This window comes from Bombina bombina, chromosome 1, assembly GCF_027579735.1.
Source record: "Bombina bombina isolate aBomBom1 chromosome 1, aBomBom1.pri, whole genome shotgun sequence".
Taxonomy (NCBI): domain Eukaryota; kingdom Metazoa; phylum Chordata; class Amphibia; order Anura; family Bombinatoridae; genus Bombina; species Bombina bombina.
The window spans coordinates 304,651,120-304,666,338 of record NC_069499.1 but is presented as its reverse complement, the minus strand read 5'-3'; the positions used below and the strand labels follow the sequence as shown (position 1 = coordinate 304,666,338).

The 15,219-nt window shown below is 38.7% G+C and overlaps 1 protein-coding gene across 1 annotated transcript in view; it reads right to left on the bottom strand.

The window, feature by feature from the left end:
- Positions 1-15,219, bottom strand: part of CLASP1 (cytoplasmic linker associated protein 1) — a 905,754-nt gene that overhangs the window by 879,489 nt on the left and 11,046 nt on the right. The window contains exon 2 of the mRNA XM_053712150.1: positions 11,976-12,445. Within this exon, the coding sequence (XP_053568125.1) occupies positions 11,976-12,170 (195 nt within the window). The 5' untranslated portion in view covers positions 12,171-12,445. The remainder of the gene's footprint in view (positions 1-11,975; positions 12,446-15,219) is intronic.

The following is a 15,219-nucleotide window of genomic DNA, read 5'->3' as shown; positions in this document are numbered from 1 at the left end:
AAAAAAAAAAAAATTCTCATTGCAGAAAATGAAAAAAAGTTCTGCCTCTGGGGGTTTAGCTTTTAACTAAGAATACCAAAAGAACAAAGCAAAATAGGTGATAAAAGTAAATTGGAAAATTGTTTAAAATGACATTCTCTATCTGAATCATGAAAGTTTATTTTGGACTAGACTGTCCCTTTAAAAATGTTTGTCATTAATAAATCAATTTTTTCTTGTTTATCTGCATAAGTATGCTCATCTCAATCAGTAAAGCTAAAAGGTATTTGTCCTTATGAGCCAGTGAGGATAAGTAGAAAGTACAAACAAATACTGCAGTATTAGATTCAATCTTAAAGTGAAGGTAAACTTTGGTGAATGAAAGTCCGTTTTTTAAAAATACTATTAAAAACAGGGGCACTTTCATTCATCAAAGTTAACAAAGAAGCCGTTTTGTTTTAAAAAAAAAATTACCTTTTTTTTCTTTTCACTGCTACAACAGCTTCCCCCACATAGAGATCCTCTATTCACACGTTAGCAATGACTAATCCGGCTTCCTCCAATCACAGCATGGCCTCAGGCAATGATTACCCTGGGGAGAAAGCTGTGATTGGAGGAGGCAGGATAAGTCATTGCTGACGTGTGAATAGAGGATCTCTAGGTGGGGGAAGCTGCAGTAGCAGTGAAAAGAAAAAAAAAAAGGTAATTTTTGTAACAAAACGGCTGCTTTGTAAACTTTGATGAATGAAAGTGCCCCTGTTTTTAATAGTATTTTTAAAAAACGGGCTTTCATTCACCAGTTTACCTTCACTTTAATGAATTAGCTATTCCAGTGCTCAACAAATCTGCTTAAAAGTTAGGAGCCAGTAAGAATATTTATGAGCCAGACAGTGGTATCTGTATATAGATATATGGAGAGTTACCCAAAAATTTAGGAGCCAGGTGTAGAATTCTAGGAGCCGGTGGCTCCCTGGTTCTTGGGTTTGTCGAGCCTTGGCTTATACTATACAATATATCAGGGATTGACAACTTTTTTTCAAAATCTAGGAGCCAGAAACTTTTAGCCAGGATCCAGCCTCACAAAATTAAATTTTAGGTGTGGCTAGTTGTGGCGTCAGGTAGGGGGAATTGAGGGGCACCTATGGGTGTCTTGGTAGTCTAACCCAGCGTGTCAGGGCCTAATTTTAAGGGGCAAGTGGCTCCTTTGCGCCTGGGTTTGTCAAGCTCTGTAATATTTACTTTTTTTATTATATATATATATATATATATATCCCCAGCTTGTGTAAATGCTGCTGTTTTGTATGCATAATAGACAATTTGAGTAGGTCACTGGTCAAATGCCAGGAGACGGAGCATCTAGAATTTCCTTTTTGTATCATTCAAGATATACATGTATTTACTGGTGACAGGCAGCTGGCACCACTAGAAGGGCTGAATGTGTTTCCTCAAGATGGTGCGTCTATGTGCGAGTATGAAAAATGCAAATGTAGTAGAGAAGTGGACATGTTTTATGAGGTAAAGCCAATACTTTTTCTCCAACATAGGTGTATCCGGTCCACGGCGTCATCCTTACTTGTGGGATATTCTCTTCCCCAACAGGAAATGGCAAAGAGCTCAGCAAAGCTGGTCACATGATCCCTCCTAGGCTCCGCCTTCCCCAGTCATTCTCTTTGCCGTTGCACAGGCAACATCTCCACGGAGATGGCTAAGAGTTTTTTGGTGTTTAAATGTAGTTTTTATTCTTCAATCAAGAGTTTGTTATTTTAAAATAGTGCTGGTATGTACTATTTACTCTGAAACAGAAAGGAGATGAAGATTTCTGTTTGTAAGAGGAAAATGATTTTAGCAACCGTTACTAAAATCGATGGCTGTTTCCACACAGGACTGTTGAGAGGAATTAACTTCAGTTGGGGGAACAGTGAGCAGACTTTTGCTGCTTGAGGTATGACACATTTCTAACAAGACTTGGTAATGCTGGAAGCTGTCATTTTCCCTATGGGATCCGGTAAGCCATTTTCTTAATTTTTAATATAAGAATAAAGGGCTTCACAAGGGCTTTAAAGACTGGTAGACATTTTTCTGGGCTAAAACGATTACTTTATAAGCATATTTAATGGTTTATAACTTTGAAGAGTTATTTTAATCTTGGGAATTCTGTTAAAAAAAACGGCAGGCACTGTATTGGACACCTTTTTCACTGGGGGCCTTTTCTAGTCATAGGCAGAGCCTCATTTTCGCGCCACTAATGCGCAGTTGTTTTTGAGAAGCATGGCATGCAGATGCATGTGTGAGGAGCTCAGATCCACTGAAAAAGCTTATTGAAGGCGTCATTTGGTATCGTATTCCCCTCTGGGCTTGGTTGGGTCTCAGCAAAGCAGATACCAGGGACTGTATAGGGGTTAAATGTAAAAACGGCTCCGGTTCCGTTATTTTAAGAGTTAAAGCTTTCAAATTTGGTGTGCAATACTGTTAAGGCTTTAAGACACTGTGGTGAAATTTTGGTGAATTTTGAACAATTCCTTCATACTTTTGCGCATATTCAGTAATAAAGTGTGTTCAGTTTAAAATTTAAAGTGACAGTAACGGTTTTATTTTAAAACGTTTTTTGTGCTTTGTTATCAAGTTTATGCCTATTAACATGTCTGAACTATCAGATAGACGATGTTCTGTATGTTCGGAAGCCAAGGTTCCTCTCCATTTAAATATATGTGATGAATGTGACAATCAAAGTAGGGACAATGATGCCACAGATAATAATGTTGCCCAAAATGATTCCTTAAGTGAGGGGAGTAAGCATGGTACTGCATCATCTCCTATGTCTACACCAGTCTTGCCCACTCAGGAGGTCCCTAGTGCGCCAATCCTCCTTACTATGCAACAATTAACGGCTGTAATGGATAATTCTATTAAAAACATTTTAGCCAAAATGCCCACTTATCAGCGAAAGCGCGACTGCTCTGTTTTAGATACTGAAGAGCATGAGGACGCTGATGATAATGGTTCTGACATGCCCTTACACCAGTCTGAAGGGGCCAGGGAGGTTTTGTCTGAGGGAGAAATTTCAGATTCAGGAAAAATTTCTCAACAAGCTGAACCTGACGTTATTACATTCAAATTTAAATTGGAACATCTCCGCGCTCTGCTTAAGGAGGTGTTATCTACTCTGGATGATTGTGACAATTTGGTCATTCCAGAGAAATTATGTAAGATGGACAAGTTCCTAGAGGTCCCGGTGCCCCCCGAAGCTTTTCCTATACCCAAGCGGGTGGCGGACATTGTAAATAAAGAATGGGAAAGGCCCGGCATACCTTTTGTCCCTCCCCCTATATTTAAGAAATTATTTCCTATGGTCGACCCCAGGAAGGACTTATGGCAGACAGTCCCCAAGGTCGAGGGGGCGGTTTCTACTCTAAACAAACGCACCACTATCCCTATAGAAGATAGTTGTGCTTTCAAAGATCCTATGGATAAAAAATTAGAGGGTTTGCTTAAAAAGATGTTTGTTCAGCAAGGTTACCTTCTACAACCAATTTCATGCATTGTTCCTGTCACTACAGCAGCGTGTTTCTGGTTCGAAGAACTAGAAAAGTCGCTCAATAAAGCATCTTCTTATGAGGAGGTTATGGACAGAGTTCAAGCACTTAAATTGGCTAACTCTTTTACCTTAGACGCCACTTTGCAATTAGCTAGATTAGCGGCGAAAAATTCAGGTTCTGCTATTGTGGCGCGCAGAGCGCTTTGGCTAAAGTCTTGGTCAGCGGATGTGTCCTCCAAGAACAAATTGCTTAACATCCCTTTCAAGGGGAAAACGCTGTTTGGCCCTGACTTGAGAGATTATTTCAGACATCACTGGGGAAAGGGCCACGCCCTTCCTCAGGATATGTCTTTTAAGGCTAAAAATAAAACTAATTTTCGTCCCTTTCGCAGAAACGGACCAGCCTCAAATTCTACATCCTCTAAGCAAGAGGGTAATTCTTCTCAAACCAAGCCAGCCTGGAGACCGATGCAAGGCTGGAACAAAGGTAAGCAGGCCAAGAAGCCTGCTACCGCTACCAAGACAGCATGAGATGCTGGCCCCCGATCCGGGACCGGATCTGGTGGGGGGCAGACTCTCTCTCTTCGCTCAGGCTTGGGCAAGAGATGTTCAGGATCCTTGGGCGCTAGAAATAGTTTCTCAAGGTTATCTCCTGGAATCCAAGGAACTACCCCCAAGGGGAAGGTTCCACAGGTCTCAATTGTCTTCAGACCAAATAAAAAGACAGGCATTCTTACATTGTGTAGAAGACCTGTCAAAAATGGGAGTGATTCATCCTGTTCCATTAGGAGAACAAGGGATGGGGTTTTACTCCAATCTGTTCATAGTTCCCAAAAAAGAGGGAACATTCAGGCAAATTTTGGATCTCAAGATCCTAAACAAATTTCTCAGGGTTCCATCGTTCAAAATGGAAACCATTCGGACAATTCTTCCTACCATCCAGGAAGGTCAATTCATGACCACGGTGGATTTAAAGGATGCATATCTACATATTCCTATCCACAAGGAACATCATCGGTTCCTAAGATTCGCCTTTCTGGACAAGCATTACCAGTTTGTGGCACTTCCATTCGGATTAGCCACTGCTCCAAGAATTTTCACAAAGGTACTAGGGTCCCTTCTAGCGGTGCTAAGGCCAAGGGGCATTGCAGTAGTACCTTACTTGGACGACATACTAATTCAAGCGTCGTCTCTGCCACAAGCAAAGGCTCATACGGACATTGTCCTAGCCTTTCTCAGATCTCACGGGTGGAAAGTGAACGTAGAAAAAAGTTCTCTATTCCCGTCAACAAGAGTTCCCTTCTTGGGAACAATAATAGACTCCTTAGAAATGAAGATTTTTCTGACAGAGGCCAGAAAATCAAAACTTCTAAGCTCTTGTCAAGTACTTCATTCTGTTCTTCTTCCTTCCATAGCGCAGTGCATGGAAGTAATAGGTTTGATGGTTGCGGCAATGGACATGGTTCCTTTTGCGCGAATTCATCTAAGACCATTACAACTGTGCATGCTCAGACAGTGGAATGGGGATTATACAGACTTGTCCCCGACGATCCAAGTAGATCAGAGGACCAGAGATTCACTCCGTTGGTGGCTGACCCTGGACAACCTGTCTCAAGGGATGAGCTTCCGCAGACCAGAGTGGGTCATTGTCATGACCGACGCCAGTCTGGTGGGCTGGGGCGCGGTCTGGAAATCCCTGAAAGCTCAGGGTCTATGGTCTCGGGAAGAATCTCTTCTCCCGATAAACATTCTGGAACTGAGAGCGATATTCAATGCTCTCAGGGCTTGGCCTCAACTAGCAAAGGCCAAATTCATAAGGTTTCAATCAGACAACATGACGACTGTTGCATATATCAACCATCAGGGGGGAACAAGGAGTTCCCTGGCGATGGAAGAAGTGACCAAAGTAATTCAATGGGAGGAGATTCACTCCTGCCACTTGTCTGCAATCCACATCCCAGGAGTGGAAAATTGGGAAGCGGATTTTCTGAGTCGTCGGACATTTCATCCGGGGGAGTGGGAACTCCATCCGGATATCTTTGCCCACATAACTCAATTATGGGGCATTCCAGACATGGATCTGATGGCGTCTCGTCAGAACTTCAAGGTTCCTTGCTACGGGTCCAGATCCAGGGATCCCAAGGCGACTCTAGTAGATGCACTAGTAGCGCCCTGGACCTTCAACCTAGCTTATGTATTCCCACCGTTTCCTCTCATTCCCAGGCTGGTAGCCAGGATCAATCAGGAGAGGGCTTCGGTGATCTTGATAGCTCCTGCGTGGCCACGCAGAACTTGGTATGCAGACCTGGTGAATATGTCATCGGCTCCACCATGGAAGCTACCTTTGAGACGGGACCTTCTTGTTCAAGGTCCGTTCGAACATCCGAATCTGGCCTCACTCCAACTGACTGCTTGGAGATTGAACGCTTGATTTTATCAAAGCGTGGGTTCTCAGATTCTGTCATTGATACTCTTATTCAGGCTAGAAAGCCTGTAACTAGAAAAATTTACCATAAAGTATGGAAGAAATATATCTGTTGGTGCGAATCGAAAGGATTCCCATGGAACAGGATAAAAATTCCTAAGATTCTATCCTTTCTACAAGAGGGTTTGGAGAAAGGATTATCTGCAAGTTCTTTGAAGGGACAGATTTCTGCTTTATCTGTTTTACTTCACAAAAAGCTGGCGGCTGTGCCAGATGTTCAGGCTTTTGTTCAGGCTCTGGTTAGAATCAAGCCTGTTTACAAACCTTTGACTCCTCCTTGGAGTCTCAATTTAGTTCTTTCAGTTCTTCAAGGGGTTCCGTTTGAACCCTTACATTCCGTAGATATTAAGTTATTATCTTGGAAAGTTTTGTTTTTGGTTGCAATTTCTTCTGCTAGAAGAGTTTCAGAGTTATCTGCTCTGCAGTGTTCTCCTCCTTATCTGGTGTTCCATGCAGATAAGGTGGTTTTGCGTACTAAACCTGGTTTCCTTCCGAAAGTTGTTTCTAACAAAAATATTAACCAGGAGATAGTTGTACCTTCTTTGTGTCCGAATCCAGTTTCAAAGAAGGAACGTTTGTTGCACAATTTGGATGTAGTTCGTGCTCTAAAATTCTATTTAGAGGCTACAAAGGATTTCAGACAAACATCTTCCTTGTTTGTTGTTTATTCTGGTAAAAGGAGAGGTCAAAAAGCAACTTCTACCTCTCTCTCTTTTTGGCTTAAAAGCATCATCCGATTGGCTTATGAGACTGCCGGACGGCAGCCTCCTGAAAGAATCACAGCTCACTCCACTAGGGCTGTGGCTTCCACATGGGCCTTCAAGAACGAGGCTTCTGTTGATCAGATATGTAAGGCAGCGACTTGGTCTTCACTGCACACTTTTACCAAATTTTACAAATTTGATACTTTTGCTTCTTCTGAGGCTATTTTTGGGAGAAAGGTTTTGCAAGCCGTGGTGCCTTCCATCTAGGTGACCTGATTTGCTCCCTCCCATCATCCGTGTCCAAGCTTTGGTATTGGTTCCCACAAGTAAGGATGACGCCGTGGACCGGACACACCTATGTTGGAGAAAACAGAATTTATGCTTACCTGATAAATTACTTTCTCCAACGGTGTGTCCGGTCCACGGCCCGCCCTGGTTTTTTAATCAGGTCTGATTAATTATTTTCTCTAACTACAGTCACCACGGTATCATATGATTTCTCCTATGCATATTCCTCCTTTACGTCGGTCGAATGACTGGGGAAGGCGGAGCCTAGGAGGGATCATGTGACCAGCTTTGCTGGGCTCTTTGCCATTTCCTGTTGGGGAAGAGAATATCCCACAAGTAAGGATGACGCCGTGGACCGGACACACCTTTGGAGAAAGTAATTTATCAGGTAAGCATAAATTCTGTTTTTGTATGCTCAAGAGAAGCGAAAAAAGGACTACATCATGTAGCGAGCAGATGGCTTTCCATCACTTATAAAGAATTACAAGCTACTAAAAATGTGTGCCTGGTTCTCAATACCTCAGATGACTGCAATGTTTTATTAAGATTTAGCAAAAAAGATTTAATCCCGGCTCTCTAGTTCTAAACTTGACATCATTCTCTCAAAAAGCAAATTATATCCACCATACAGTCACTGTAGATCACTTATAGTTTAGAAGATAGGTTAAAAAAAAAAAAAAGGCGGCATGCTAATAAGGGGAAGAGACAAATTTATAGGAAATTTAGGATTAAGTAATATTGAGAAGCCAACCATGGCTCCGTGAATAAAAGTCAGACAATATAAAGATGACTTTATCAAACTGACACAAACGCAATAAGCCACAATACACTCAAGTGCTCCGCTATGGAAGCAAAGGAAATTAAGTTTGAGTCATCCAAGCATCATGGCTAACAGCTAGATCAAGCACATGCTGATAATCACTTTAAAGTGGCCTTAAATAAGTAAATACGCCATACAATAGAAAGATTTAGCTTTGGCATAGAACCCAAATAGTTTGTTAATGGCATCGTTTGAAAGTGCAAACCCAGAAGCTTCCCATACTGACTAATAGCTTTACTCATTGTTGATTGTACTGGTCTTTGGCTTTATTGTTGATTTCAAAACCAAAAAAAGATGTCACAGCATAAAGAGGATATATCACTTTAAAGGCACAAGAAACAACACATTTCTGTAAATTCAAAATTACATTACACATTTGAAAGGACACTATTTGATCATGTTATGTTTAGATGTGAAAAAAAAAAATGTTAAAAAGGGACATAATACTCATATGCTAAATCACTTGAAACTGATGAAGTATAACTGGAAAAAGCCGACAGGAAAATATCACCTGAGCATCTCTATGTAAAAAAGGAAGATATTTTACCTCACAATCTCCTCAGCTCAGCAGAGTAAGTTCTGTGTAAAAAGTTATACTCAACTGCTGCCAGCTGCAGGTAAAAAAAAAATGAAGAAATGAACAGCAGCCAATCAGCATCAGCAGTGCTGAGGTCATGAACTCTTTTACTGTGATCTCATAAGATTTGACTTAACTCATGAGATTTCATAGTAAACTTCCTTTAAACTGAATAGGGAAATAACATGAGTGCACAAGGCTCATCCCCTTCAGCTGTCCCAGGACAGACATACTAATATGCTGCTTAGAAATCCTTTACAAAGGGATGTGGCTACTGAGGAACTTTTGAGGTAAAATATCTTTCTTTTTTACATAGAGATGTTCATGTGATATTTTCTAGTCATATTTTTACAGCTATGCTGCATCACTTTCAAGTGTTTAAACATTTGGGTATTATGGCCCTTTAAGTAAAAGCTGTATTTTGAAGCTGACAGAAAGTACCAAGCTGTGTCATGGAACATAAACTCACTGGCTGGTAAGGAAAATGGTGTCAGCTTTTTTTGGTGGATACTGATATGCCCCACAGGTATAAGCAGAAAAATAAAATCTTTTTTTACAGTCCTATAGATTGAACAGTAAAGAAAATTAGGTATTTTCCCATTATACTTTTTTAGAAAGAACCACTGCAGGGGGTTGCCATCTTGTATAATGGGATTGGGACAATGTGCCAAACATTGTTTAGTGTCTCTTTAGGCATACATAAGCGGTAAACAAACAATAGGTTGGAAAATATTATATTATATATTAACTTTTTTTTTTTAATTATCATTACTAACAAAGACATTTCAGTTCTCTACTACACACACAGCCTCCGTTTTATACAGAGTAGGACACCAATCCCTCAAGCTGCACAAACGTGAATGCCATGGTTTCATTCAATTGTAATCTTCATACAACACACAATAAAACTCAATAAGAGTGAACAGCAGATCTATATATTGAATGTTATTAACACCTCAGATACTGAAGAATATGAATTCACACAAACATTTACTCTTGTTTATGGACATACTAAAGCAATAATAAGATTCATTTGATTATAAACATGAACATTTTCTAGTAAGAATGTTTAATCCCTTTCTCCCTCAGGCTTCAGAAGTTGCAATGAATTGCTCCTCTTGAGCCAATCAGGAGTAGGCATATGAATATAGTCATCAGCTATGTCGTCATCAGGAGCTCATCTTGCAGGTGAGATTTACTATTTTAACCCTTTTGCAGGGATTAAATATAATTATGCAATCGTAATGTGCTCCGATGGTTTATAATAATATACTTTATGCTTAAATGGAACAGTAGTCAAAATTAAACTTTCATGATACAGGCAAAGCATGTTCATTTTAAACATATTTCCATATTCTAATATCTAATGTGCTTTGTTCTCTTTGTGTCCTTTGCTGAAAAGCATATATAGGTAGGCTCAGGAGCAGAAATGCACTCACTACTGGGAGCTAGCTGCTAATTGGTGGCTGCACATATATGACTCGTCATTGCCCCACCTAATGTATTCAGCTAGCTCCCAGTAGTGCATTGCTGATCCATCAACATATCAAAATAAATTAAGCAAGTTTGGAAAGTTGCTTAAAATGGCATGGTCTGAAACATGCAAGAAAAGGGGACACTCAAGTCAAAATTAAACTTTCATTACTCAGAGCATGCAATTTTAAACAACTTTCCAATTTATTATATTTACACTTTTTGAGTCATCAACTCCTACTGAGGATGTGCAATAATTCACAGAATATACATATATGCATTTGTGATTGGTTGATGGCTGTCACATGATACAGGGGTAGTGGAAATAGACATAACTCATATTTGTCAGAAACATGTCTACTACTCAATTGAAGTTTAGACTAAGTGCTATTGCACTGTCTTTTTATTGTGCATTTGTTGATTATGCAAATCTACTGTATTTACTGGTCCTTTAAGCAAAATGAAAAATGTCTCTGTTGATTACAAAGTGAAGCTTAATTGGAACAAACATGGAATTTCCTGCACATTAGTCCAACTGTTGAAGACTGTTCTCACCATCTTGATGTCGGCTACAGGAAGAAAATATCCTAAATAATCCTTGCTGAAACACGTAACCGCAAAAAAACTGCAGTCATTTTTATCCAGCCCTTAATAAAAGGGCACCATTTTACACTTATTTACTAAAATGCTAACACATTATGTTTTGGTGTACAGGAGTAAACAGATCAGAGGAAGTAAGAAGCTCTTGTGCCAAAATTCCCTGTCAGAACATAATCACTAAGCACTTACATTAGTTGCACAGACTTAAAGGGACATGAAACACAAAAATGTTATTTTATGATTCAGATAGAGCACTGGTTTTCAAACCTCAGGCCTCCCTAACAGGCCATATTTTGAGTATATCTGAACTAGAGCAGAGGTGAAACAATCAGTTTATTAGTAAACATGGTTATTTTACCTGCTCTCATCCAAGGTCATCCAGAAAACCTGGACTGTTGGGGAGGCCTAAGGACAGGTTTAAAAACCAGTGAGATAGAGCATGCTATTTTAAACCACTTTCCAATTTACTTCTATTATCTAATTTGCCTATTTCTCTTGGTATCATATGTTGAAAAGGATTTCTAGGTAGGCTCAGAAGCTAGGAACCATATATTCCTCTTGTCATTGGTTTACCAATGCGTTCAGCTAGCTCCCAGTAGTGCATTGTTGGACCTTCAAAGAATACCAAGAGAAGGAAACAAAATTGATAATAGAAGTAAATTAAAAAGTTGTTTAAAAAAGGAGCAAACGGACAAGTAGAGGACACTTCATATGGCAACTGTCTGCAGATGTTGGGTTTTGACCCATACTTGAAATCAGGAAACAACAGTGCACAGCAATAGAATACCGGCAGCTACCGGACTGAGCAGATGGAAGACAGTAAGAACTCGTCAGTGGACATTTGTATCTTTGATGAGCATATGAATGTTGCACTTCTGGTGAGTGCATTTTAACAGTGTTTTATGGTAAATGAATACTGTCACCTTGAGTCACAGATGCGCTCTATTTTTTTATGCTCTTTTTATCAGATATAGAAGTGTTTTTAACAGCACACTTTGGTTTGAGAGCAGCTCCAACGTGTCAAAGTGAACATCTGTTTGAACTCACTCCTCATTGACCACGAAAAGGAAATTAAGGATTTGTCTTTTTATATTCTCTCTTTTGTGGGTCTGACTACCTTTATACAAGCCGAACTGTACTCAAGTGGGTGTACTATTGGGAATATATCAAGCGCTTTTTGTAGTTTGTTTTGTGTTTCTTGAAATGAGAAAGTTGTTTAACATTTTATGTTGCATCTGAATCATGACAAAAAAAAATTTGGATTTCATGTCCCTATAAATATGATAGCTATTAGACAGGACAATATTTATAATTTTTTTTATCAATCAATCTTAATAAAGTAGCAGTGGCAGATTTAGTTAAGATTTTATAATTTACTACACTCCCTTATTATTGAATACCAGATAACAACAACAAACGTCTCTAATGGAAATTCTAATAGAATACATTTTTGGAGCATATGGATATTGTCAGCTGATGCATTGAGTGCGGAAGCAGTGGATCTCTAAACATACCTTATAATTGCTAGAGTTCACCCAGGAAGTGGCAATTCCATCAACCATCCTATCAAGTTGAGTTTGGTCATGCTCAAGGTCTACAGACTTCTGTTTATCAGACAGGTAGTCAATCATGTCTGGTCCGACCTGAAGCCGCTTCCCAACATCCTTTTGTTGTATTTGTGTTAACCAGTAATCCATTCCCTGCTCCATGGCTAGGGGGTGCACCAACTAGAAAAAGATAATCTAGGGAAAGGCAGGCCAAAAATCTTTTCAATGAATGTATCCTCGTGGTCTTCTCTTATCACAGAAAAGCTGACGAGGGCTTGGCCTTCAAAGATGCAATCCTGGGAATGAAAGCAATTCACCATGTGTCTGGTGAGCAGCTGGTGGGATATTAAAAGTTGAATCCAAATACGCAGCAAGAAAGCGAGAAGCACTGTAACATTAAGCCACTGGTCCAGAGGTACATAGTTCTGTAGAACGTCCTAGAGAGAGGCAGAGAGAAATAGTTATAAATGGGCTTACTACTAAATATAACATTGGATATTTAACCCATTACTAAATTAGATATAGTTACCAGTAACAAACGAGGTATGCTACTTTTGTGCTACAAGGAATTGGGGGGGGGAGATCATGCAAAATGACATTATCAATACCCATATGTTTGTAGATGATCTCCTGTGAAATGTGTTTATTTTAAAGGAGGGAGAGACCTACTATAAATTAAAGTGTTCTAAATATATTTAAAACAATTATTGTACGCAAAATTTGCATAGCAGTCCAGGGACCCAGATTGTTTAGTACGGTTTAGTGTATATTTTTTTGCTATGGCCAAACATTTTATAGGCAATTTAATTTTAACTTTAAAATGCCCCTTTAAAGCTCAAATAAACCTTAAAACTGTCTAAAACAGATTAAAAATACTGCCTTAGTATAATGGCAATGTTTATCTTTCAGTTAACAAAAATGCAATTTTTAACCTGCATACAGCACCCTCTCGTGACCCTGTTTATGTATACTGCCACCAGACCCCAAGACCTGTTTTTCACTAAAAGGCGGGTGGTACAGCCAATCAGATGCTAGACCTCCCATCCCATTAAAGGGCCATAATACCCAAATGTTTAAACACTTGAAAGTGATGCAGCATAGCCGTAAAAATCTGTCTAGAAAATATCACCTGAACATCTCTATGTAAAAAAGAAAGATATTTTACCTCAAAAGTTCCTCAGTAGCCACCTCCCATTGTAAAGGATTTCTAAGCAGCATTTTAGTCTGTCTGTCCTAGGACAGCAGAAGGGATGAGCATTGTGCACTCTCATATTATTTCACCAATCAGGTAAAGGAAGCTTACTATGAAATCTCATGAGAGTTAAGTCAAATCTCATGAGATCACAGTAAAAGAGTTCATGACCTCAGCACTGCTGATGCTGATTGGCTGCTGTTCATTTCTTCATTTTTTTTTTTTATTTTTTTACTTGCAGCTGGGAGCAGATGAGTATAACTTTTTACACAGAACTTACTCTGCTGAGCTGAGGAGATTGTGAGGTAAAATATCTTCCTTTTTTACATAGAGATGCTCAGGTGATATTTTCCTGTCAGCTTTTTACAGTTATACTGCATCAGTTTCAAGTGATTTAGCATATGAGTATTATGTCCCTTTAATTCCTAAAGTGCAAACACACTAATGTGTTTTTTTCAAACTTTTCATGAGATAATGCTAACTTTTTTATGCCTTAATTTAAACTTACTTTATTTTGCAGTTATTTAAACTAATGTTTTTAAAATCTGTCAGGATTCATTTGTAAGTGATTTACACACTTTTTTAAAGATAGGTGAAATAAACTTGAAAATGTATACATGTAACACATACTAGTTAAAATGCAGGAATATGTTGACAATCATAATTTTTCACAATGTTAGAATAACCAAACCACTACCACTATGATGTATCTTATGTCCAGTAGTATGTATCAATTGTATAAAGTATTTAATTATTCTTCAATAAAAGGGAAACAAAATATTTTACAAATATCAACATGTTTACCATATGTAATTTATCAGAAGCCTATTGAACAGTTTAACATACACATGAAATAATCGTCTGCAGGCAATGCTGATCTCATCGGTTTAAAAACAAAGCCCCGACTTTTCCACTCCTATGTAAGAAATGTACACAACTGCACAGTATTTGTTGCTGGAAATAAGACACGTTTAAAAAGAAAGCAAATTTAACTTGTCATGGTGCATTTAACACAAGTTAGTATGCTTGTTCATTACATCATACCCATTATTACAACCACTAATTAATAAAACATAACAGAAGAATACTTCTGTTCTGGATATTTTTTTACTCTTATGTGCTTTGAATGTACCATCTTGTACCCATATTGTGATAAGCTGTGTGTTCTACTGAGTGCACACTATTCTATATATCTAATATATATCTAATATATCTATCTCTATCCATAGCAGGGATGCCCCTTTTTCATTTTTTTTAAATTAAAAACATATTACTCAGAGCATGCAATAAAAATTAAAAAAAAAGTATTTTCAATTTACTTCTATCATCAAATGTACTCTGTTTTCTTGGTTTTTCTTGGTTGATGAAGAGCATATCTAAATAGGATCAGAAGCATGCAGTATATGGCAGCAGTGTCTTCTACAATGTAAAGCAATGTTACCAATATTGTTTCTATAAATGCAGAGTCCAGAATACATTTAGATATGCTTTTTCAACAAAGTAGACCAAGAGAATTGAGCAAATTTGACAACAGAAATACATTGAATTTATTATTTATTTATTTTTTATTTTTTTTTAAACTGCATGCTTTATCTGAATCAGAAAAAGGTTAAATCTGACTCAAGTGTTTTCTATCATCCATATGAAATAGCAGCATTTACATACGTCAAATAGATTGGCCTGTAAACCTAGAAAATAATGTTATATAATTCTGCACATAGTGCAGAATTATATAACATTATATTAGTGCAAGCTTTATGTAACATAATATTGCCGCTTGAATTTTTATTTAAAAAAAAAAAAAAAAAATGTTTTTCAGACCCGTCCTCTGTGCTCTACTGAGCGGGTCTGGTTTTTACTCTGAGCGCATTTGGGCAGCTGTCTAGTCACAGCCCGGCCCGATCGCGCCATTACACTCAGTGCAGCTCGTTCCCTCTGTCAGGCAGAGCAGGAGCGAGCTACATTGAGTGTAATGGCGCGATCGGGCCAGGCTGTGACTAGAAAGCTGCCCAGATGCGC